Raw genomic sequence first — 25,966 nt, forward strand, 5'->3', positions numbered from 1 at the left:
CATCGTTTTATGCGCCCTTTGTAAACATGCAATATAACACTTTCATGCAAGACGGTTTGAAATAAGATAATGCCAGACATACTATACGTGTTTTTCCAGAAGAAAAAATAGGGATGAGCGTCGCCAAGAAGACAGACATGAAAGGGATCAAAACTTTGAATTTGACTTCGACACTGATATTTGATGTTAACGGTGTTGCTTCTGCTCTGCAGCAATTATCCAGAGAATGCGTGGCGAATGAATACGAAAATACACGAACTTTGCAGATGAAATAGTAGTATATACTACTATTTATTTCTACTGTAGTAGATATAACCGAGGAGACACTGTTTGACGTTTTAAAATGCATGCATGTTTCGAGTTGGCAACAGGCATAGATTATTATATATACTTCAGATAGTTGAATATGAGATTTCAAATTTTTATATTTCTAAAGGGAACTTATACCTGTTGGTCATTTTTATATAAATACCACGAAGTAATGTCGTCTATCTAATTGATCACCACCTGTCGCTTCTGGCCACCTTCTGCATCGTCTGCTAGGACCATAGATAGGTTTTCACTAGAGGTCTCCAGATATGGCTCTGACTATTGCTGTGCACTTGTTTCTACTGTCAGCAAATTTTTAGCATAAAATTAATTGCATCACTCAGCTTGCCCCTAGTATAGAGTACCGTTTACCGTCTGAATGCAGTCTTGAATTGTGTACAACACTGACGTCAGTTCGCAAATGATGGCCGACTTTGAAAAACACTAAAGTGTGGTTTGAGTGCTTTTTAATTTCTTCCAGATTGTGACAGAGTTATGTTGGTTGTCAGGAAACAAAGGCCAGAGTTATGTTGATTTGTTGCCTTGTTAAATTCGTTTTGTACAGAAACATGTATAAGTTTTTCTAGAGAAATCTTTCGATTTGCACCTTAAACCCTAAATGATAATTATCAAAGAAATGAAGAAATCAAAGGAATAATACTGTCGTACTCTTCAATCAATTTAGAAAACTTCATTTTTTGCCAAAAAAAAAAAAAAAAAAAAAAATCAACTTAAAGTGATATTTTTGCAGTAGATTTAAGACGCATTTAATATCATTATATTGGACTTCAGTTGCTCAAGAAAGTTTTACCGCCAATTGATAGATTTATTTACTTGTTATTAAAAATGGCACTGGTATTGATGCATTTCACTCATGAGTACATTTGTACGTGTTACTTCTACATTGTTAAAATAAATACAAGATTCTTTTAAGTAAAAAAAGCATCTGCCTCTTCTAAATCCATTGCAAACATACCCTGTAGCTTGATTGGAAAGAAAGAAACAAATAAATAGATAAATAAATAAAAAATTTACACAGTGGTGAGGTTTGGGAGGAGGGATGGTTACTGCACTCCCTTTTCTATGATACTTTCTGTTCTGAGAAGATAGCCCCGGGTTATCTGTAATATCTGAGTCAAGATAACAGAGTTCTGAAATAACTGAACTGTTTGCAACCGGGTCAAGCCACGCTACACATTGACGACTTATTCGCAAACAACGCAGAAAACGGCGGTTAAAATATATTAGAAGTTGCCCAATTATAATACTTTATTCAGCACTGAAATGTTTACAAAGTACATTTCACAGGTTAACGATAATGCAAGTTTTACATATATGTTTATATGGAATACAATTAACTAAATTAGGTGCAAGAACTTTTAAGAACTTTTATTTGAAAAGATAATACAGAAGAATAGGACTACTGTTAGTGATGTGTATTTTGTAATCGGGCCAAAGCTATAAGTGTAAGATCATAGGATGTGGTGATAGACCGCAGAGATACACGCCCCCTTGGATAGATAAACCAATATATATAGGCTTTCCAAGAAAGAAGCAGGTATTGGAACCACGATCTTACCAAGCAATGCAGATTAGAATTGTTTTAAAGCTAGCCAGGTCACTGGAAACTTGCATCTTTTATCAGCATGCATCTGTCAGTAATAGAGTTTAGTTTCCAGTGACCCCAGAAACATGGGGCAGTTAACACCCACCCTATCCCCACCCTAGGAGAGAAGATATATTTTGGGTCCTACCCTCACCCCTGTAAAGTTTATTCCATTATGAAACCTGTTGATTTTGGCCCGCGCAACACGATAAGGTTTCAGTTGATCTTTTCTATGTACACACAGTCGTGTGTCCTACTTAGCTGTTATCAAAGCGAAAGTTCATCGTTCATATTATACAATATTGCAAGCAAGCATCTCGATAATATGCTGAACTTTATTTTCCCTGAGAAAAGAATATTTATCTCGAAGCGTCTTTAGTAAAGGCAAATAATCGGTTGCTTGCGACTTTTAAACAGTACGTAATTTTGATTTAGCCACAATGTAACTCACCACAAACGGTATGCATCCTGTAGCCGTTCGGCATGGCTCTCAGAACAACCTACACTGAAAGTGCTCCCGTCATGGGGATAAGAAGCTGTGCGCATTGAAGATAGGCCTACTCTTTACGGGACTAACTCACCAAAACCAATTTTCCTAGGGGGAAGGAAAGCATAACTTGACCTGCCCATGCACTTGAATTCTAAGTTTTATCCCACTTTTATTTTTGTGATTCAGTTTTAAATGCCTGGCGAGTCATTTAGAGCGGCATATCTTCCTGTACATTGCAGAAGGAACCATAGAGGCCACATGCTGTTATATGAAGCATGTGAAAGATAAGTAGCTGCTACATGTTCAGTATATGTACACAGAAGACATGTTTTTTGAAAATTTTCAAACGCTTACAGTGTACCTATAAGTTTATTGTAACACCTGTTATTAGAAATGGGCTATGTAGCCTATTCATCTACAACCAAGTAACGTTAGTAGAGCACCACCATCCCCGGAGTTAAAAAATAGGGGTCTTATTAAAGTCTTAGCCTTTTAGTTTCAGTTTTGCCTACTGTCAGCTAGAGCATCTTAATGATTATCTTAGACGATAAAAAGTCAGGTTGACATGTAATCTACAGAGTACTTGTTTTTTTTTGTTTGTGTAGTCTCCATGGGTTTTGTGATCCTACGACCCCAAAGGATAGATTGGATCAACCCACGTTGGTCTGTGCATAGCAGAAGTGTTAGAACGTCCTCGTAAACAGATCTGTGCTTTACAATGGGATCCTTGTTTCCTGTGGTGTTTATTTGTATAACAGCTTTGATTTTTACTGGTATGTGGAATTTATCACCAATTGATGTTAATTATGAAATTGTATATACTAATGCGAGCCTGAACTGGCACTTACAGTACAGGTTTACAGGCCAATTTAAAAATATTATTCAGTTAAACCGAAACATATTTTTTTATAACGAAATATATTTCATTTCAGGAAAAGAAGCTGAGTCGTACCCTTGTACCAATCCTCAATTTAATGTGGAAGACAGTACTTACTGTTATGAGAAAATAAAAGTTCAAAGAACACACAGTAACGCCACAAAGGATTGTTCAGCGAATGGAGGGGGTCTTATAGAAATCACCTGCCAAGTTATAAACAAGGCTGTTTTAAGTGGAATAAAGGAACGAGAATATTACTGGATAGGAGGGACAAAAGATGCGAAAGGAAACTGGTATTGGCCGGCAGCAGGTAAAGGCATCACATTATATATCTACAGGGTATTTGCATCAGCATACATTGTCTTTTTTATGCTGAGATTACTAGAAGGCTTGTTAAGGACCAAAAATTGACCAAACGCTGAATTTTGTAGTACACATGTCTTACTTGGCATGAATAAAGACATGCCCTATCGATGCATAAATAGCATAAATTATGCAAATTAGGTACCAAAATAGAATATTTCATATTTCCATCACTTTTTTTGCCTCAAAACATGTAGAGATTATCAAACATGGCTAAATTAGAGACAAGGAATCCATTTTTGACATTATGGAAACATTTGGCTGCCATTTAATGCCTCTAATCCAAGTTGGCCGCCATCCGCCATTTTGAAAGTGAAAATTTTGAAGCTCTTTACCTGTATATACCTGTAATACATCTATTCTTACTGTTTTGGGGTTGCAAAAGTCAGTTTTGATATTGTTTTGATGATAGAAGGTGTAAGTACTACAAAATGCAGCTTTTGACCCCTTATCAAGCCTACTATAGGGCCTACATGTAATCACATGGGAAACTTTTTTATGTACAGACACAGATGTGTCTGTACATATAGCCGTCACCTGCGTCTGTCGTCGCCGTCGCCGTGCACTCAGCGATAACACGATAAATGGAATACCGTTTTACATTTTGTATTAAAATTTACAGAACTGATGAATATTCATAATACGCAGGTCAAGTTTGAAAATCAGCATGATCGGGCCATTTTAGGGAAGTTATGCTGTTTTTTTACTTTTTTAGCATTATTATAACACCGATAACACGATAAGTGAAAAACCTTTTTACTTTTTGGCTTGAAACTTATAAAACTTATGAATATTCATAATATGCAGGTCAAGTTCGAAAATCAGAGCTGTCGGGTCAATTTTATGGAAGTTATGCTGTGTTTTTCACTTTTTTCAGCATATATGCAGCACTGATAACACAATATAAGAAAAACAGATGGGCAAATCGATATTATACTCACAGGACTGGTCAATCTTACTAAAACGTAGGACGAGTTGGAAAATCAGCATAATCGGGCCATTTTTTTAGAAGTTATGCTGTTTTTCACATTTCCTCAGATTCAATTCTTAGGCATGTTAACAGTCTCATTATTGAACTAATAAGATACGTAAAAGTGTTTGTTTGACATTTCCTGCATCTTTATAACATTGTTAGTTGATTATGTAAAAATGATGGTAAACTTGTTATTGTATATTATGTTATAAAGTGTCAAAAATGGAAATAAACTCATATCTTTGCAGTTTGTCAGATTCAATCATCTACTATGTTCAGAATCTCAGAATGGAGGAAATTGGACATTTAACACTGTTCTATTGATATTTTCCCATCTCATCAATTTTCTTAGTTGATCATATAAAAATGTCAGTAAGCAGTTTATTTTGGTTTTTTTTTTCACTTTTTTTTAGCATTTTAATAACACCTATAACATAATAAGTGAAAAACCTTTTTACTTTTTGGCTTCAAACTTATAGAACTGATGAATATTCATAATATGCAGGTCAAGTTTGAAAATCAGCATTATCGGGTCAATTTTATGGAAGCTAAGAACTTCCACTTCTAAGAACTTTTCACTTTTTAGTGAGGAAGCAGTGATAATTATGCAGGTAAATTTTGTTTAATATTGCAAACAAGCTTTTAATATATATATATATATATATATATATATATATATATATATATATATATATATATATATATATATATATCAAACTCAAAGATTAAAAGTTTGAATAGCAGCTTCATTGGAATTATATTTACCTCTGCCAAGGAGATTATGTTTTCACCCCTGTTTGTCTGTCATCAACAGAACTCAAAAAGTTATGGACCGATTTTGATGAAATTTCCAGGAACTGTCATAAGTGGGTCAAGGAAGACAATGATTCGTTTTTGGTGGTGGGCTGGATCAATAATCAATCAAAAATCAATAATAATCAAAAATTGCTGCCTTGTTACTTTTTGGCTTGAAACTTTTATAACTGATGAATATTCATAATATGCAGGTCAAGTTAAAAAATCAGCATTATCGGGTCAATTTCATGGAAGTTATGCTGTTTTTTCACTTTTTTCAGCATATATGCAACACCGATAACACATCAAGTGAAAAACAGTTTAACCTTTTGGCTTGAAACTTACAGAACTGATGAATATTTATAATACGCAGGGCAAGTTCGAAAATCAGCATGATCAGGTCATTTTAAGGGAAGTTATGCTGTTTTTTCGATTTTTTCAGCATATATGAAACCCTGATAACCTAATATAAGAAAAACAATTGTCATTATACTCACAAAACTGGTCAATCTTATTAAAAACGCAGGTTGAGATAGAAAATCAGCATAATCTGGCCATTATTTTGAAGTTATGCGTTTTTTTCACATTTCCTCAGATTCAATTCTTAGGCATGTTAACAGTCTCATTATTTAACTAATAAGATACATAATAGTGTTTGTTTGACATTTCCTGCATCTTTATAACATTGTTAGTTGATTATGTAAAAAAGTTGGTAAACTTGTTATCGTGTATTGTGTAATAAAGTGTCAAAAATGGAAATAAACTCATATCATTGCAGATTGTCAGATTCAATCATCCACTATGTTCAGAATCTCAGAATGGAGGAAATTGGACATTTAACACTGTTCTATTGATATTTTTCCCATCTCATCAATTTTATTGGTTGATCTAATAAAAATGGCAGTAAAACGTTTATTTTGTTTTATGTTAAAAATGTGTTAAAAATGGAAATAAACCCATTGCAGAACAGTGCTGTCTTGTTTACATTTTGGCATTTTCAAGGTGTGACTTTGAAGTTCCATGTGCCTGAAGCCTTATGCTTGTTATACATTTTACTTACATTGGTATTACCTGTTGAGCATAATTAAAATTTGATGTTGAATTTGCAGTTAAGCATAATGTACTTTTGCACCAGATTTGACAGTAGCCTATTTTGTGCATTGTTATTTCCTGCTTTTTGTCTGTACATTTGACAGCATTGCTGCCTTGTTTTTTTGCATCCTTTCTCTGTATCGGTTGATGTTGAATTAAAATTAAGCGTTGAGTTTTGTAGTACTGTTTTAACATGGGCATGTATTCGGTCCTGAATATCATTCTTATACATGTATGTCTATATCTTTTTTTGTTATTTCCTGCATGTTTATTTTTTGTTATAGGCTACCAATGGAATTTCAGTGCCTTGACAGATGATGCAAAGAGTAACAGCAGTTGTTTATATATCTCCAAAAGCTTCACAGCGTCAAGCGGTTGGTTCACCGATTCGTGTGACAAGAAACACGGATACATTTGCCAATATAGTAAGTTAAATGCAGTGGCGGGTCCAGAGCTATTTTCAGACAGTCTTCCAGATAATCTTTGTTAATCCATCCTCCATTTTTGACCGGCTTCCCACATAAAAAATTTAGATATCCGACAAAACATATAAATAAACTTAAAATTCTGACCGTCTTCCGGCATACCCCGAAGACGGCCTCAATCCGCCCCTGAAATGGAACATAATGTTGACTTAATTCTAGGGAAATGGCATTTTGTGTAGATTGATACAATCAAATGAGCAAAAGGTTGGACTGATAGAGACACCAAGCACAATAGTACAGGGGAGGGGGGATACGAGAAAATGCAGTTTGGATTATCATTTGTATTCATTAATAGCAAAAATGATTGACATTTTTTCATTTTAATTGGACGACCAATCTTCTCGCGTTTCCTTTCAGAAATGGACTCAACGACCAGTAGTGCGACAACTGAAGCGTCGACTACAAAACAAACTTCTCATCCCCCTTTTAACGCAACCAGTTCCCCCATTGGGAAGCAGTCATTAACTACTACCGCGTCCAAACCACCTGGTTCTTCAGTCTCGCCGAAGATAACATCAACTGGGGTTTCCAGTCAAAATACAAAAGAAATAACCCACAAAACCACAAACAAACAACAGGGAGAAACTCACAGCACCGTGCACATGGAAACGACTACGAAACAACCGATCGACAAACAGACAACAACAGATAAAAACGATACGCGTTTTCTTGCAGACAGGGACTCAACGACCAATAGTGAGACAACGGAATCGTCGACTACAAAACAAACTTCCCATCCCCTTTTAAACACAACCAGTCTCCCAATCGTGAACCAGTCTTTAACTACTGGCGCGTCCAAACCACTCAGTTCTTCAGTCTCGCCGCAGATAAAATCTACTGGGGTTTCCAGTCAAAATACAAAAGAAATAACCCACAAAACCACAAACAAACAACAGGGAGAAACTCACAGCACCGTGCACATGGAAACGACTACGAAACAACCGATCGGCAAACAGACAACAACAGATAAAAACGATACGCGTTTTCTTGCAGACAGGGACTCAACGACCAGTAGTGCGACAACAGAATCCTCGACTACAAAACAAACTTCCCATCCCCTTTTAAACACAAAAAGTCTCCCAATCGTGAACCAGTCATTAACTACTGGCGCGTCCAAACCACTCAGTCCTTCAGTCTCGCCGCAGATAAAATCTACTGAGGTTTCCAGTCAAAATGCAAAAGAAATAACCCACAAAACCACAAACAAACAACAGGGAGAAACTCACAGCACCGTGCACATGGAAACGACTACGAAACAACCGATCGGCAAACAGACAACAACAGATAAAAACGATACGCGTTTTCTTGCAGACAGGGACTCAACGACCAATAGTGAGATAACGGAATCGTCGGCTACAAAACAAACTTCCCATCCCCTTTTAAACACAACCAGTCTCCCAATCGTGAACCAGTCATTAACTACTCGCGCGTCCAAACCACTCAGTCCTTCAGTCTCGCCGCAGATAAAATCTACTGAGGTTTCCAGTCAAAATACAAAAGAAATAACCCACAAAACCACAAACAAACAACAGGGAGAAACTCACAGCACCGTGCACATGGAAACGACTACGAAACAACCGATCGGCAAACAGACAACAACAGATAAAAACGATACGCGTTTTCTTGCAGAGAGGGACTCAACGACCAGTAGTGCGACAACAGAATCCTCGACTACAAAACAAACTTCCCATCCCCTTTTAAACACAAAAAGTCTCCCAATCGTGAACCAGTCATTAACTACTGGCGCGTCCAAACCACTCAGTTCTTCAGTCTCGCCGCAGATAAAATCTACTGAGGTTTCCAGTCAAAATACAAAAGAAATAACCCACAAAACCACAAACAAACAACAGGGAGAAACTCACAGCACCGTGCACATGGAAACGACTACGAAACAACCCATCGACAAACAGACAACAACAGATAAAAACGATACACAACTATCGCTGACAAACATGACAGACATTGATTCATTGAAAGCCGAACTTGAAAGACAATGTGAAGCTGAAAGAAAACGACAACAAGTAGGTGAGTAAAAGTCGTCAAAAAAATCCTTGGTAAATGTAGGTATATTCTTTTGGTGTTTAATTTAGTAATCATTCACATTTGAGATAAAAAGTAAACACTCCAGTACCTGTATATCTAATCAATGTTTGAAAATATTTGCGGAGGATTTATTTTCTTTTTAAAAATGCGACACTGCACAACATTGACTGCTCATCTATTTTAATTCAATTCTTATTTCAACTTTCATCGTTCATCTCAAAGTATGCCTTTTTCAATTTTCGAGAGGGTTGGACGGTCTAGATAACCAGTAAGCTTTTTTTGTTTAAAGATCGTTCTATTTTTATGTCCAATAGAAGTGAACGGGTGGACCGGCGGGTTTAGCGTTACGCTTACCATAAGTATTACGGTTACCATATCTTTGGTTATTATGTGCCGGAGGTGAGTACTATGTTTTCTGTCCTCGACAGCTTTTGCTAGAACCTGCTCTTTGTTATCAAATTTGTCAATAAGCAGATGATAACTCGAGGTGTTTATTGCTTGGCTTAATATTTTAACCATACTTTTTCAACTCAAAACAATTCACATGGACCAGGAGTGAAGACGACATTCTGGCTTTTCAAACATTGCCGTTGCAATTTGTTGTTTCTTCATATTCTAAAGGAAAAAAAAGGTCGAAAATGAACATTGTTTTATGCTCCCATTGTTAACATGCAATATAACACTTTCATGCAAGACGGTTTAAAATAAGATTATGCCAGGCATACTATACGTGTTTTTCCAGAAGAAAAAATAGGGATGAGCGCCCCAAGAAGACAGACATGAAAGGGATCAAAACTTTGAATTTGACTTCGACACTGGTATTTCATGTTAACGGTGTTGCCTCTGCAGAGAATGCGTAGCGAATGAATACGAAAATACACGAACTTTGCAGATGAAATAGTAGTATATACTACTATTTATTTCTACTGTAGTAGATATAACCGAAGTTATGGAGGACTGTTTGACGTTTTAAAATGCATGCATGTTTCGAGTTGGCAACAGGCATAGATTATTATATATACTTCAGATAGTTGAATATGAGATTTCAAATTTTTATATTGTGAAACTTAAAAGTTATTTTTCTACTTACAAGTATACTTATCACTTCTTGTTAAGCTTTTCTAAAGGGAACTTATACCTGTTGGTCATTTTAACAGATAAATACCACAAATTAATGTCGTCTATCTAATTGATCACCACCTGTCGTTTCTGGTCACCTTCTGCATCGTCTGCTAGGACCATAGATAGGTTTTCACTAGAGGTCCCCAGATATGGCTCTGACTATTGCTGTGCACTTGTTTCTACTGTCAGCAAATTTTTTAGCATAACTCACTTGCCCCTAGTATAGAGTACTGTTTACCATCTGAATGCAGTCTTGAATTGTGTACAACACAGACGTCAGTGCGCAAAATGATGGCCGACTTTGAAAAACACTAAAGTGTGGTTTGAGTGCTTTTTAATTTCCTCCAGATTGTGACAGAGTTATGTTGGTTGTCAGGAAACAAAGGCCAGAGTTATGTTGATTTGTTGCCTTGTTAAATTCGTTTTGTACAGAAACATGTATAAGTTTTTCTAGAGAAATCTTTCGATTTGCACCTTAAACCCTAAATCATAATTATCAAAGAAATGAAGAAATCAAAGGAATAATACTGTCGTACTCTTCAATCAATTTAGAAAACTTCATTTTTTGACAAAAAAAAAAAAAAAAAAAAAAATCAACTTCAAGTGTTATTTTTGCAGTAGATTAAAGACGCATTTATAATATCATTATATTGGACTTCAGTTGCTCAAGAAAGTTTTACCGCCAACTGATTTATTTACTTGTTATTAAATGATGCATTTCACTCATGAGTACATTTGTACGTGTTACTTCAACTTTGTCAAAATAAATGCAAGATTCTTTTAAGTAAAAAAAGCATCTGCCTCTTCTAAATCCATTGCAAACATACCCAGTAGCTTGATTGGAAAGAGTTGATTTGTTTTTTTTTTAACAAACAAACAAATAAATAGATAAATAAATAAAAAAATTATACAGTGGTGAGGTTTGGGAGGAGGGATTGTTACTGTACTCCCTTTTCTATGATACTTTCTGTTCTGAGAAGATAGCCCCGTGTTATCTGTGTCAAGATAGCAGAGTTATGAAATAACTGAAGTGTTTGCAACCGGGCCAAGCAACGCTACACATTAACGACTTATTCGCAAACAACGCAGAAAACGGCGGTTAACTTAAAATATATAAGAAGTTGCTCAATTATTATGTTTTATTCAGCACTTAAATGTTCACAAAGCACATTTTAGGGGTTAACGACACTGCAAGTTTTACATATATGTTTTATATAATACAATGAACTAATTTACGCGCGAGAACTTAAAGATAATACAGAAAAATACGACTACTACTAGTGATAGATATTTTGTTATCGGGTCAAAGCTTTAAGATCATGGGATTTGGTGATAGACCGCAGAGATGCAAGCCCCTTTGGACAGATTAACCAATGTAGGCTTTCCAAGAAAGAAGCAGGTATTGGACCCACGATCTTACCAAGCAATGCAGATTAGAATGTAGTTGTTTGAATTTTTCCTTTGATTGCTTCTCAAAAATATTAATTGTCACCAGACAGACGCGCTACCGATAAATGCGTGTCACAGTCTTGTTTTCATCCCATTTGAGCATAGATCTGATATTTCCTTTCATATAAGAAGAAAGCGAGGCAAACCATAGCCGTTTTCCTGAAGCTAGGGAAGCTCCCTGAAGAGTAAACCCGCAAATAAATAAATAAATAAATAAATAAATAGATGAAAGATAAAAATTGCAAATATTGGAAACCTAAGTCAAAGGTCGCAGCCCCCTGTCAAAGCCCTGATGTTTAGAGCTAGCTAGGTCACTGGAAACTCCCATCTTTCATCAGCTTGCATCTGTCATTTAACACAGTTTAGTTTCCAGTGGCCCCAGAAACATGGGGGAGTTAACACCCACCCTATCCCCACCCTAGGAGAGAAGATATATTTTGGGTCCTACCTCCACCCCTGTAAAGTTTATTCCATTATGAAGTCTGTTGATTTTGGCCGCGAGCACCACGATAAGGTTTCAGTTGACCTGTTCTATGTACACAAAGTCGTGTGTCCTACTTAGCTGTTATCAAAGCGAAAGTTTATCGCTCATATTATACAATATTACAAGCAAGCATCTCGATAATATGCTAAATTTTATTTTCCCTGAGAAAAGAAGATTTATCCCCAAGCGTCTTTAGTAAAGGCAAATAATCGGTTGCTTCCGACTTTTAAACATTACGTAATTTCATTATATAGGGTGTATAATCCCTTTGAGATCAAAATAATTTATTTCAAAATTTGATTAAAAATATTTCAGAGAAGAATAAAGTTATGCAGTCTCTTAAGGTTGAAGATGGCACGGGCCAGTGTGCACGCTACAACTTTGGGCAGAATGGGACCTATCGAGTGGTGTGATGAGTGCCGCTGAGTGTGTTAGTTGTGACCAGATGTGATGTATTATGTGCCGTGTAAGTGTGTTAGTTGTGACCGGATGTGATGTATTATGTGCTGCCGGGGTGTGTTAGTTGTGACCGGATGTGATGTATTATGTGCTGCCGGGGTGTGTTAGTTGTGACCGGACCTGCAAGGCAACAAAAATACTAAGCTGTGCAATGGATATGTGTTCGGCAAAGAAGTTGTGAAGAGGCAACTTCTTGGTTTGCTTAAAGGTTTTCTTCCAGGCGGTAAACAGTCCATGACACAGAGCTTAAGACTCGGTTACAACCGGCCGTACGGGTTCTTACGGACAGTTTGAGAGCCAAGGACACCAAAAGGGGTAATAAGATGCGACCCCTTTCCCACTATGCATATTCTAAGGAAAACTTTGCACATGAAACGTTCATTTATTTGCCCAATGATTGTCAATAAAAAGGGGTAATTAAAAGGATATAAACCTCACTGATTACAGGGAACTTGGCTCTTTTGGTCTCAGCTCTCCCAGTCCTTTTGAGCGATCCGGATTTAAATTAGCATTTTGTGTTAGAAAAAAGAGAAGAGGCCAAATGGTAAATTATGAAAGCAAAATATTTTTGATTTAGCCACAATGTAACTCACCACAAACGGTATGCATCCTGTATCCGTTCGGCATGGCTCTCAGATCAACCTACACTGAAATAGCTCCCCACATGGGGATAAGAAGCTGTGCGCACTGCAGAGGATTTAAAATAGCAACGACGGTTGATATTCAAATACATTCTGACAATGGGACAGCAGTATTCCAATGACATTACAAGGGATCATGTTTGAAAACGGTAGGTTACTAGTACCCTCTTTACCGTGGCCTCAGAAAGAACCCACCAACAGTCCCAGTCATGAGGGAGCCCTGCAAACATTACTAGTGCACAGAGCAGTCACATTTGAAACTTGTGGTCGAACGTTTTTGGACATTTTCATTACAACTCGCTGTTTTTTCTCACTTGGATGAACCTCCGCGTATATACTGGTAAATGCATGCATGGCGCTATATGTATCGCGGTATCTATTAAATTTTTTCAGGCTGCAGAATTGATGTAAATACCACAGTAACAGGATATAATATTCACGTTATAGTTATACCAGGCGATATGGAGGAGAAATAGGTCTAATACCACTAGCTGATCCAGTGATTTACTTTGGGTGAAGGGGCAGGATGAGGGTAAAGCAAAATGTATGTCTGTGTGTGTGTGTGTGCGTGTGTGTGTGTGTGTTTGTGTCGCTAATTCATTCGGCGAATATAAAACATCAGACAAGGACAATATGCCACCTGATAAATTATAGTCTGTCCATCTGAGGAATGAAATAACAAGAGGTACGTGCCCCCCTCCTCTCCTTCGCCGTCGGACCCTCCTTTGTCAGTTATTACAATGCAAAGCCAAGTTGAATATTTACCTCGGCCCTATTAGGCCCACCGTTAAGTACTATATAGCTAGTAGGTCACCGCAGTATGTGTAGTGATGCAACAAAAACACCTGCATATCCAAATGACAAGTTCATCATGGTGTTAATCCTGGTTCAGGTGAAACTACAGATTGGCAACTTGATAGTCTGGCTATTTGGTGGGAGAGTCTCTTTCAAGTAACTCTACAGCAGGGGACCAGCTTGTGAAAGGGAGTAAAAGCCCTGTTGCGCATTGTTCATGTTAAGCTGGACGGCCCAGTTAAGTATCACGATAGTAGACTGGTGAGTCTCTCGTTTCCTGCTACTTCTATATTACATTCATGATATAAACTGTGCTTAATATACTGCTAGTGTACTGGTACAGTATACGTATGTATGGCTTGGACAGCGTACTTTATATTAATGCGGTTCAAAGATTTGAGAAAAAAGTATACAAATTGGGTATGAAAATATAGGTGCCTTGTATCATTTTACTTTTCTTTTTTTTTTTATTCGAAGAATAATTGGTGTGGGTCTTGTGCCGTCTTTGATTGACATCAAGTTTCAACAGTGGCAATGGCCTACCGACGGTTTGAAGGTGTTGATCAAACCGCAAAATACGCAAGATATAGGCCTATGTGGCCGAGCCATGTTGCTGAACGAGTACTGAGTTACCTAGAGGAAAAGGTGGGTGATGCAACTTTATTATGTAAAATGTCAATTTTCTATTTGTCTACTGTCATATTTTCCTCTCTATTGTTTTGGTGTATACTGTTCTGTTCATTTGTAAATACTCGCACTATATATACATAGTGGGATGCATTCAAAGTCAAGCTGAATATTAATTTTACAGGCTCTGTCACATCCGGTGACTTCAAGCCAGGAGTAACATTGGCTTTAAATGTGATTTATCAACTATATTCGATGTCAAGAGTAGAAAATTCATTCTTATCTTGACAACAAAAGTGGATAATCCATTACGGCTAATTAGGAGGTACATTACTATCAAAGAAATACTTTTAAAGTTGCATATATTTTTTCAGCTCCCCGCTCCTCACGACCGAGCAGTGGACGTTGGTTGCGGTTCAGGACAGTTCACACAACTCCTGGCCCCTCACTTTAACCACGTGACCGGAATTGACGTCAGTGACAACCAGATTCATGAGGCGCGAAAAATGAATCCTTACGAAAACATACAATTTAAGTGAGACAAAGTTTTGATCATGTACACCATTAATGTATATATATAAGATCACATAATTTAGCCTAACTACAGGTATTGCCTTGCCAGCTCAGAAGTGCATTTGACAAAGCACTGGGAAGTTCTACAATCGAAGCTAGCCGCAATTAATACCAACTTAATTTTGATAAGGAGAATAAAAGCTACGTGTAATATGTTCCAGAACCAGCCCGGCTGAGAACCTGCCTGTAGATAGCCAATCTGTGGACATAGTGACTGGTGCTAACGCCGCCCACTGGTTTGACTTGGACAGATTTTTTGCTGAGGCTGACAGGGTTCTCAAACCGAACGGTTGTATTGCACTGGTGGCGTTTACAATTCATGACATCACGGTGGATGCGAATTCCAATGGTGCATTGCTTACACAGCTCGTGCGAGATGTGAGTATAAAGTGTAACTCCCCCCCCCCCCCCACACACACACACACGATGATCCAGAATTCAAATTTATTTTTGTTTATATTTCCAGATATATGCTTACATTACACTATCGGTAAAAAGTACATATTCCAATAACATTTCAAATGTTGCGATTGCAACAAGACCAAACATAGAAAATATGGATTATTCAACCAGCCATCATCGACATCCTTTAGATAAACTAAGAGGCAACTAAATATCTCTTCATATTTGCTGGACATAAAGAAAATTGTACAGACGCCAAATGTTTTTGTACATTAAATCAAATAGTCTCTCCTCATATTTGTCAAGCAGTCTGTTGAACTGCCAGTCCTTTATGTACATTTGCAAACAACTCTAGTTATTAATTCCATTTTCGTTACTTAAAAATGTATAATTGCCAATGTTAATAAGTCATCAGTAATGACCAAAGTTATTTTACGAAATTTATTTTTTGCGTACATAGTCAGCGGCGTTTGTCTGTACATTTGCTGGTATTGCTGTTTATTTGTCTATATTATTTCACAGTGTAATAGGATTATATATCTTTTCATTTGAGTTCAAAAACACTTTGTTCGATGCAAATTGCTGGGCTAAACGGAATAGTGGGCAGTGGGAGACATTAAAAGACGTTTATGTGCCATTTGCAGACACCCTAAGGTAAAGTTCCTATACATCAGAATAATAATCCCTGCTCGTTTAAACACCAGGCTGTGAGTGTATTTGTAGTGTAAAAAATTGTTAAGGTACAAGTATGTACCGGAGAATGGGCATTTAACCTACAGGCATCGTTTCAGTATGTTTCTTTCATAATTAACTGTGGTCATTTTTTGGATTTGTTAATTCTGCGTTATACTGGTAAATATAAGCGAATGTTCAATAACGTTTATTGATTTTAAACAAGTTTCTTAGTACACTGTATGCTTGATTTTCGTTCACTAACCACAGGGACAATTCTCTTACCCTTGAGTATGAAACAACTCTGGCAGACTTCCTTGGATACCTGAGTACATGGAGTGGTTATGTGACATATGAAGAGAAATATCCAAGCGGCACTTTACTGAAAACTTTGGAGAACAAGTATGTACTTGTACTTGAGTATTAGCATAAGCCCTTTCAAAGTATTTTCCTGTTGAATGTACCGTGTTTATCTATTCCCTCATATTTTTTGTTTAGAATAATTAAGGGGCCATTCACATAACCCTATCGGTTTAAAGGACTGAAAGACCTGAAGTACGTATATACTTGGGTATAAAGTCGGGAAAACTTTGTGGTTCACGATGTTTTTCATGTTGCTTTGCTTTTCATGTTAACCTTGTTTAAAAGCTGTTAGTTCCTTTGTGCCTTAAAATTTCAAACTGGACATTTTGCAGCATGCTGAAAGCGCTAGATACTACCTCACCTGAGACAAAAGTGCACATCAAGCGCCCATTGTACATGTTACTGGCGCGAAAGCCAGGACCTTGACCTTGACCTTGACCCTTAGTAAATACATGTAGGGGAGAAAAGAAAGAAACTAACCAACGTTGTAAAAACTGCAAGCAAGATTATCGGACAGGATCTACCCAAGCTGGATGATATTTTTAAAGACAGAATGGAGAAAAGAACTGTCAACCCCATGGAAGACTCTTTTCATCCAGCATCATCAATATTTACGTTTTTACGAAGCAACTGTATACTCTTAACTATTAAAGGCAGTAAACGCCTTTTAAACAGCTTTTATCCAGGTGCAGTGACGCATTTTAATTTGATCTCAAAACCAAATTCTTAATGTATCTGTTGTCTTACTTTTACTCTGTTTATAATCAAACTTGCTCCAAAAGGAAGATGATTTAATTCCGATTTTTATTATTGGCTAAATAAACTCTTACCTTATCTTTGTATGCCAATTAAGTGTTGCAGTTCTTCTTGATACGAAGTGGAAGCTCCTGCACCAATGAAACAAGTCTCGCATACTGTGGAAAATATAAAGAAATAAACTTATCTTGGAAAGAGAAATATTATAACTGGTTCAAAGTTTATCTAATTTTTTTGTGGAGAATAGTTATTTGATTTTAATTGGAATAATGCTGTGGGGAAAAGACAATAAGTCTTCCGGTTACGTTATAAGTCTGAGTTCAATAGGTTTGGCTATTCCTGTACAACTGCTACTTATACTTATTCTAATGAAAAGTACAGTTTTCAAAGGACAAGTTTGCTGTCAAGCACGAATGTAGGGGGAATTTAAAAAAGGGCATTGTGATAAGTGCTGCCTGAGAATGCTACTTTGTAACCGAATGTGATGGATTATGTGCCGCCCGAGTGTGTTAGTTGTAACCAAATCATTTTGCCATGACCTACCTTTAAGTAGGTCACAGCAGTTTGTCTAGGGATGGAACAAAAACACCTCGATATTCATGTGATAAACAATCTATATGTCCAGGTGAAGTAGTATCGAAGGTGCAGATTACTCGTTCTTGGCAGCTTGGGTCTATTTCAAATCGAGTGGCACATTTAACTGGACCGGTCTACTTTTGGCAACTTGATAGTCTGGCTATTTGATAAGAGAGTCTCTTAACTGTACAGCAGGGGACCAGCTTGTTAAAGGGAGTAAAACCCATTTTGTGTACATTATATGTTTAGACCTGCCAAGGTGGACTGGTCCAGTTGAGTGTCATGTGAGAAACGAGGGACTTGACGTTTCCTTTTACTACTATATAACATTCATGGTATGTAACATTAACGGTGCCGCAAGGTATGTTTACCTCGCATGTATATGCATGGGCATTACCACCAGTATACTGTGCATGTATTATTGGGGTCAAAGACTTTAGAATAATTGTGGGGTTTGAATCTGGAAATATATCGTTGTTTTGTATCTTTTTTTTACTTTTACTGTTTTTTTTTTAAAGCTTTGATTGACATCAAGTTTCAGCAGTGGCAATGGCCTACCGACGGTTTGAAGGCGTTGATCACACCGCAAAATACGCGAGATATAGACCTATGTGGCCGAGCCATGTTGTTGAACGAGTACTGAGTTACTTAGAGGAAAAGGTGGGTGATGTAACTTAACTTTGAACAGTCATATTTTCCTTTCTCTTTATTTGTACAGACTCGAACGAAATAATGGAATGTATTCAAATGAAAGACTTTTAAGCCTTATTTAAAAGCAGAAACTTAGTATGCCTGATTCTCAGAGGTTCTGTCACATTCAGTGACTTCAAACAGGGAGTGAAAGTGACCCAAATTGTGCATAATTAACTGCATTCAGTTCAAGAGTCAGATATTCATTCCTGGCATGGAAACAAAAGCGGATAATCCATTACGGCAAATTAGCCAGTACTTGTGTATCAATGATACCAATTTTGAGAATGAAATACTTTCTAAGTTTCATCTTCTTTTCAGCTTCCCGCTCCTCACGACCGAGCAGTGGACGTGGGTTGTGGTTCAGGACAGTTCACACAACTCCTGGCCCCTCACTTTAACCACGTGACCGGAATTGACGTCAGTGACAACCAGATTCAAGAAGCGCGTAAAATGAATCAATGTAAAAACATACAGTATAGGTTTGTTTTAAATATTGTACTGCTTTTTTAATTACAAGATTAGCTACGCATAAAACATAATAACGTTCACTTGAAAATTTACTTTTTATACATTTTGGTCCTGTTGTCCTGGTTACATTAAATTAAACATTGTTTGTTTTTAAGGTTTTTATTTTCTTCCCGTTTTCTGCTTTCATGGGTAATTGAATCAAATCTAATTTTTTAATGCAAATAATATCCCATTACAAAAATATCGCCTTTCCCGAATTGACAGAGGAGTTTTTGTTGAACTTTGTAGTAAGCGATTTACAACTTATTGAAATGAAACTTATCAAGCAATAAAACCACGCCATCAATGTGTGATTCTCGCTATAAAGTCTAATGCCAGACCTCTGTCCTTGTCGAGATATTGCTTTCCGAACATCGGGTGTTACAAACTGAAAGACGTACATACACCACGCTGACTTTTCCCAAAGAGAGAATGAGTCGAAAACAATCTATCGATCTGCCATACATTTCAGTTCCGGTCCAGCTGAGACTCTGCCCCTAAATGACCACTCTGTTGACCTAGTGACCAGTGCAAGTGCTGCCCACTGGTTTGACTTGGACAAGTTCTACACAGAGGTGGACAGGGTTCTAAAGCCAAATGGGTGTGTAGCTCTACTAGGTTATCCAGTTCGCAGAACCGCAGTGGATGCCAACCCGAACGGTATTTTGCTAACACAGCTCTTGAGTGACGTGAGTTTATTAAGGTTATATTTACCCCGTTATAAAATTTATTTATATCCAAGAAAAAAAAAACATTTTGGAACGTTTGCGTCTTGAATATTGTCTAAGGCTTGGCTCCTGGAGATGTATGCTTGACTTATTGGTTTATTTGTTATCGTGCATGACGTGTTTTGTCTATGTTTAGAATGTATATCTATAAATTGCATGAATATTTATTAGCTTAATATTTACTGTTAGACAACCTACAAAAGGATTAATGCTTTCATTTATTGTTCCTATTTTACACACAAGCATTCTGTTTGACCTTCATTCTCCATTGAATACAACTTATATTTTATTCACTTTTTACTGTTTATAGTTAAGATTCCATTGTTAACGTTTTCCACTTAGTTTGACAAACTGCTGGTCGATGAAAATTGCTGGGAGAAAGGGAACTTTATCTCTCACGACGGATACAAAGACCTTCTCTTTCCTTACTCAGATTTTGTGAGGTGAGTCAGATTCATAACATGGGAAAATGTGGGCATATATATTCTCGTACTGTACTTGTACTTGGACAATAGCGTAACCATGAATAAGTGTTGACATTACATGTATAATAATTTCAATAACACACATTAGGCCTACCGAAATATGGACGAACTATATTTATTTCAAGTACCTGAAAACTAGACAAATTTGGCATTAAAAGTACACACGTGCAGGTTTTAAGTTAAATCCCCACAGGCCTAGGGAACTCACTGTGACTGTGTCCTTTGCTCCTTATCTCCAGGGACGACTGTCTGACTCTTGAGTACGAAGCAACACTAGACAATTTCATCGGTTATCTCCGCTCTTGGAGTGGCTACATCAAATATATGGAGAAGTACCCAGAAAGCGGTATACTAGAGACTTTACGGGATAGGTATGTCCTTGGTTATTCACATGCATTTATTTTGTTTTACCGATTCTTCTGCTTGATACACATTTTATATGCACATGTATCCACGTGGAAAAATGTGTTTAATTACCCAGGTTCTTATGAAATAAATAAAAAATTACATTTTCAATAAATCGTATTTTAAGTAGTTCATGATTATTTTGGAGTAAGTTTTTTATTTATTTATTTATTTATTTATTTATTTATTTATTTATTTATTTGGGGGGGGGGGGTTACTAAAAGACTGTACGGCATTGACACGTTTGTATAATTGTATATTTTTATATCGGTTGCCTAGAAAATAATTGTGAAATCTTTCATACTCACGGCAGATGCTCTACTTTCAGCATGCTGAAAACTTTGAACATGACGTCATCGGAAGCAAAGCTAAATGTGAAGCATAACGTCTTCATTCTACTCGGACGAAAGCCAGGTCCTTGACCCTATAATTGTCTCTAGTATTTCTCAATTTTTACAAAAAGTACATTGTTTATACCTACCTAGTTATAAAGCGCTAAAGTATGTATACAATGTACCTGTAACTCTAAATTCTGTAATCCAGCATGAAAACCATTTTAAATCAGGGTAGAAATTAACAGTACCCTGGTATGTGATACCGATTGTTTTGGCTATAATGCCTTTGTCTGTAAACGTTGTTTCAGTAATGAAGAAGAAACAGATAAGAAAAGTATCCTAGTCACTATGATGTAGTTCTTAGTAGTTCTAAATAAAGTGGACTACCAATATTTATTAGAAGCCAGCTTTTCTTAACGAAATCTGTCACAACTGCGAAAAGCAGGCCGAATACAGAGCAAGCCTACAAACGTTTGATTACAACAACAAAATATAACTGTTTGTTTATCACTGCACGCGTGGAATCCTATCTCTGTCGCCGCCCTCCCGAAACCTCCCGAACCCTTCCGAAACCTTCAGAATCCTAATGGAACCTTCATGAACCGTCACCATCCTGCACAAACTATTAGACGAATGTTATGACTTTTTTTGGTATATCTGTCGCATTTCGACTGAACAAGCGCAATTCTATCATGTCAACGTCTTCCCAACTTAAACACCTTTTCCTGATAGGTTTTGTTCATTATGTAATATTATGCTGACTTGCTTTAAGATGAAAAGAAATCGGCTGCTGTTAGAACCTCATCGTTAAAAAATCGTGCATCCCTTAGATAAAGTTTATTTACCCCTTTAGTCATTTATTTATCCTTTTATATATTTTTTGAAAGCAAAGAGCAACCTTTTTACACGCAGTGGAGCAAATCGTTTAATAAGAAAGAAAATCCTCAAATACGATAAGGTTCCTTTGTGCCGCAACTTCGCCCAAGAGTCAAAATAAATGATCTTTGGTGCAAGTGGGAAATAATAAAATGACGATATGTCGAAAATAAGGAACATCCACTTCATTTCTGCCTCAATTTCTCTACATTGGCACACAAGAGACCTTCATCAACTTCGTATCTGCCATGTGGCATATCCTGTCGGCTTACATGTAAGACAGCTACCTAATTTGTAAATATGATGGCTATGAGAATGAGAGTTCACGTTAGTTGGAACATGGTTTGTGTCATTTGCTGCGATATTTAACCAGTAAAACTGATCGGAGGTTATTCCTACACGCACCACCGATTCCTGCGCAGACAAGTGACGTGAGAAGGCGTGAGTGACGTGTACAGTTGGTTTCATATACAGTGTACAGTGATTTTATTTTATACCATTTAATCGAGATGGCATTATAATTTTCATTTTATATTTGTATAAGTATAACAATAAATCATTATTATTATTATAATTTGTATATGACAAAACGGAAGCTACAGTACATGTGTAGACGAATCTAGGTAGATGAATGAATGTCTAGAATTTCCACAAATTTATGGTGTTGAACAAGCAGGAACGCTTACTTTGGTTATTTTAGGCCTACTGTCTCCGGCCACAAACCCGCCTGTGCCACTCCCCTGGGACCGGTCTATCAATGAGTCGAATCTGGGGAAATTAAACGATGCGATTAGGATAAATTAAATTACTGCAGCTTGGTCAGGACAGCATTTGTTTCAACCTATTGCAGTCAACGCTTAAAGGATTGTTATGATCATTCGGCGCTACAAGTGCACGCATTTCGATACGTCAACTTTCAACAAACCGTAACAAAAGTAATTCATTTCTCCCGTTTCTTCCGTCATCGCATCATTCAGTGTCAGTGCAAATTGTTGACGTATTCCAGGAATTGAAGCGTGGTTTGCAAAAGAAGGATGTATAATTGATGTTTTCCGCGCTGATTGCAACGGAAACGAAACGCGATATCATTACTGACAAAGCTGAAACCCCCAGTGTGATCATCAGTTATATTACCATTCTAATTGACTACAGTTGCAAAGTAAACGAATGCAATGAAATATTGCTGCATTTTGTTACGATAAGGGGTAAAAAGTACTTTGATGTTATCCAACTTGATGGAATAGCACATCACAATCAGGGTAGAGGTATTGTCCTATTTCTCTCTGTTTAAATTCATAAACTATGGGATAATCCGATGTTACCCCATTCAGAATAATGGCCTAACTAGACCGAGGGTCAAATGTATGGCGACCCACTACAAAGCTTGCCGTCTAATCCGCTAATAGACACTAAATAGATATACCCGTGGGGAAGTATTCAAGTGGGTCGGCCATATTTGTCCCTCGGACTAGTTAGTCCCCTGTTCTGAATGGGGCCAGAGAGTCCCCCATGATAGAGAGTTCGCTTCCCATTCATTCTCACAGGTAAGCGTCGCCATAGATTTTGACCCACTTAGGTCAGGCTAACCCTAACCATTTAAACCAAATGGACGGCGGGCTTACTGTTACACAGACCCTCAGTTTCGTTACACCTGCATACAAAGAACCAATTTCGCATCTTTCAAAGGCTCCTTGCATGAAATACAGCACGTGGCCCTTTTGGGATTGTTCCAACTTTACAGGCTCATTCTCAATGAAACTATCGCTCTAAGTTGATCGAATCAACTCTGCGGGAGCTCTCGCTGAATGCAATCCGAGTAACAGAGTAAACAGGTTTCTTCTTGTTTCCAAAGCACTCGTATAATCACCAGTCTGTCTGTATTCTGCTCAACGCCAGTAGGAGGCGTGTTGGTCTGTTAATCTGATTGCAGAGATTGCAGAGATGGTGGAGGTGGGTCGAATTACAAAGATCGATCGTCTCATTGGGAATGAGCCCTGTCATTTTCGTAACGTTTGTTTGCCAAGTATTTGCTCACAATGTAATATTTGATATATGAGTTAATATGAAGAGACAGGGGTAAAAGTCTGCACTGGTCTTGTGACCATTCCTTTTTTTTTTCAGCGAAACCATTTAATCTCCTACAGTATTAGTGTCTGCGTAATCAATGTTTTTCACCAATAGCAAAGTAAGGCAGTAAGCAAGCGTATATTGTGTTAGTACACTGGCCTATATTAATCGTAGGTTTTTTACAACTTCACCAAATGGAGATTTGGTATAAAGCTCAAGCATAAAAATTTAGTGTGTATTCACCCGAAAATAATCAATATAGTGGCCCTCAAAACGAAAATAGAAGAACTGTTTCAAAGAGAGAAATAAATGGCTAATGTTTTAGACCAATAGGTTATGTATGTTAGTCTTCTTCGACGATTTTTTCAAGATGAAAGTTAACTACGGTTAAAAGCCGTAACGTTAAGATCATATTTCGACTAAATCATTTTGGGAATTGGAGCGTGAGTTCATCTCTAAGGATTTCATAATGACAATGTCCCATCCAATTACTACATTTTCCAATTAATCTTCATCGTTTTTCATGCTGCAGTGAATTTTTCCATTTGTTACGGCCATCGTAACAATGTGCAACACGGCGTAATCTAGAATCACATACAAACAACGATGATAGACTGCCTTTTTTTCATTATCTTTGTTCACCAGTCCGTATGACGGATTGTAATTTGCTTTATTTATAGTTATTCTGTATCTTTTATTGAACGACCGGCATTAGAGTGTGATACATTATATTGCGAACGCAAGGAAAAAATGTGGCTGGGAAAAAATCGAAATAGTCGTGTATAGGGATGTGGTTGTTATAATTAATGACTATTGTTTGTACCAAAGATACCCATACAGAGAGGTTCTCGGTTGAAACCATTATGGTTGCTTGGGTGACAAAGATAAAGAAAAGATACTGCAATATTAAAGTGTAAATAACTGTGAGCTTAGTTGTTGTTTGATTAGCATTGTAACTTGGAGTAAATAACACAGCTAATGAAACTCTCTAATGGATTAAATAAGTGTATATATTAAAAGGTTAAATTGCCCAAAGATTACCCAAAAAGATAGAACCAAATGGTGGCAAACATGATACATACATATTTTTCTGATTTCGCACAAATGAAAGTATGATGTAAAATATATAATCAACACCGGTTTATATAATTCCACTTCACAGAAACTAGTTTAATTTGCGTGAAGCCAATTAAGTGTCTGCACAGAAGTACCTATCAGGCTCTAGTTTCGATTGCACAGGGAACCGTAATACTTAATTCAAATCTTTGTCAATAATAATAATAATAATAATAATAATAAATAAATAAATAAATAAATAATAAATAGATAAATAAATAATAAGTGGCTTGTATCTGGACCTGGACCGATTGAAAGGCTGGCATGAACACACCTTTTGTTAACTGGTTAAATCCAACTCTCGTTCATGAAATCTGGTGACATGGTTGTAACACACATATACCGGACGAAATCTCCACTGACGTTGCCTAGCAGAGTGTGTTACGTACAGTACATTGTTTAGTTGACTCTGCTGTCATCGTAAAACGCGTACCTTCTTATTAATGAACACGATCATACATAATAATTCTTACGTGCTAGATTACTGAGTGTTCATAAAAGGCGTTTTTTTTGCGTTCTGTAGTACATCGATCCTTTTAGTTTTCAGGTGTCTTTGTAGTATCATTACGGTAGTATACCTGGTCTGTACAGCACTTCTCTGTTACGTTGCTATGCCGTATGTAATTATATAACACAAGCACGATGAAGATTGGATTTATATCAAACGTTGGTACCTGCAAGCAAATGTGTACCTGTGTTTTAGATTAAAAGTACAATTATTCGTTATATTTTTTACGTGAAATAATAAAGTTTAGCATTTTATATTGTGCGTATTATTCCTTGCATCTCTCGCCCCATGCAC

General features: G+C 37.0%; 3 protein-coding genes across 8 annotated transcripts; all 3 read left to right on the forward strand.

Annotated features, from left to right (window-relative positions):
• Positions 1-7,491: 7,491 nt before the first annotated feature.
• Positions 7,492-10,207, forward strand: LOC147759809 (uncharacterized). The gene is made up of 3 exons (XM_086995993.1): positions 7,492-9,015; positions 9,348-9,432; positions 9,776-10,207. Exons 1-3 carry the CDS (start codon positions 7,593-7,595, stop codon positions 9,891-9,893), a joined length of 1,626 nt encoding a protein of 541 aa, XP_086852119.1. The 5' UTR covers positions 7,492-7,592; the 3' UTR covers positions 9,894-10,207.
• A 2,834-nt stretch (positions 10,208-13,041) lies between these two features.
• On the forward strand, positions 13,042-17,595 carry LOC106162829 (putative methyltransferase DDB_G0268948). Of its 4 annotated transcripts, XM_013540253.3 has the most exons (8): positions 13,042-13,732; positions 14,081-14,244; positions 14,461-14,628; positions 14,985-15,145; positions 15,345-15,561; positions 16,139-16,239; positions 16,528-16,659; positions 16,953-17,595. In XM_013540253.3, exons 3-8 carry the CDS (start codon positions 14,518-14,520, stop codon positions 17,044-17,046), a joined length of 816 nt encoding a protein of 271 aa, XP_013395707.2. In that variant the 5' UTR covers positions 13,042-13,732; positions 14,081-14,244; positions 14,461-14,517; the 3' UTR covers positions 17,047-17,595. The 4 variants fall into 4 exon arrangements, with proteins under 4 accessions (XP_013395707.2, XP_013395710.2, XP_013395711.2 ...); XM_013540256.3 differs by lacking the exon at positions 14,081-14,244; XM_013540257.3 differs by lacking the exon at positions 14,081-14,244 and having other exon boundaries at positions 13,042-13,720.
• Positions 17,596-17,897: 302 nt separating this feature from the next.
• On the forward strand, positions 17,898-21,904 carry LOC106162815 (putative methyltransferase DDB_G0268948). Of its 3 annotated transcripts, none has more exons than XM_086996147.1 (7): positions 17,898-18,287; positions 18,488-18,612; positions 18,964-19,124; positions 19,625-19,841; positions 20,223-20,323; positions 20,605-20,736; positions 21,099-21,904. In XM_086996147.1, the coding sequence occupies exons 2-7, from the start codon at positions 18,502-18,504 to the stop codon at positions 21,190-21,192; spliced, it is 816 nt and encodes a 271-aa protein (XP_086852273.1). In that variant the 5' UTR covers positions 17,898-18,287; positions 18,488-18,501; the 3' UTR covers positions 21,193-21,904. The 3 variants fall into 3 exon arrangements, with proteins under 3 accessions (XP_086852273.1, XP_086852275.1, XP_086852274.1); XM_086996149.1 differs by having other exon boundaries at positions 17,915-18,018; XM_086996148.1 differs by having other exon boundaries at positions 17,920-18,018; positions 18,471-18,612; positions 21,099-21,903.
• The last annotated feature ends 4,062 nt before the right edge of the window (positions 21,905-25,966 follow it).

This window comes from Lingula anatina, chromosome 9, assembly GCF_051362555.1.
Source record: "Lingula anatina isolate TDL-2025a chromosome 9, LinAna3.0, whole genome shotgun sequence".
Lineage (NCBI taxonomy): Eukaryota > Metazoa > Brachiopoda > Lingulata > Lingulida > Lingulidae > Lingula > Lingula anatina.

Bases quoted from the DNA above. Each gene is read 5' to 3' on its own strand.
- LOC147759809 (XM_086995993.1), top strand. From the start codon at position 7,593: ATGGAAACGACTACGAAACAACCGATCGACAAACAGACAACAACAGAT. The intron at 9,016-9,347 runs GTGAGTAAAAGT...TATGTCCAATAG, and splicing joins AAGAAAACGACAACAAGTAG to AAGTGAACGGGTGGACCGGC. The intron at 9,433-9,775 runs GTGAGTACTATG...GTGTTTTTCCAG, and splicing joins TTGGTTATTATGTGCCGGAG to AAGAAAAAATAGGGATGAGC.
- LOC106162829 (XM_013540253.3), top strand. From the start codon at position 14,518: ATGGCCTACCGACGGTTTGAAGGTGTTGATCAAACCGCAAAATACGCA. The intron at 15,146-15,344 runs GTGAGACAAAGT...AATATGTTCCAG, and splicing joins TACGAAAACATACAATTTAA to AACCAGCCCGGCTGAGAACC. The intron at 16,660-16,952 runs GTATGTACTTGT...GACATTTTGCAG, and splicing joins CTGAAAACTTTGGAGAACAA to CATGCTGAAAGCGCTAGATA.
- LOC106162815 (XM_086996147.1), top strand. From the start codon at position 18,502: ATGGCCTACCGACGGTTTGAAGGCGTTGATCACACCGCAAAATACGCG. The intron at 19,842-20,222 runs GTGAGTTTATTA...TTTTCCACTTAG, and splicing joins TAACACAGCTCTTGAGTGAC to TTTGACAAACTGCTGGTCGA. The intron at 20,324-20,604 runs GTGAGTCAGATT...CCTTATCTCCAG, and splicing joins CCTTACTCAGATTTTGTGAG to GGACGACTGTCTGACTCTTG.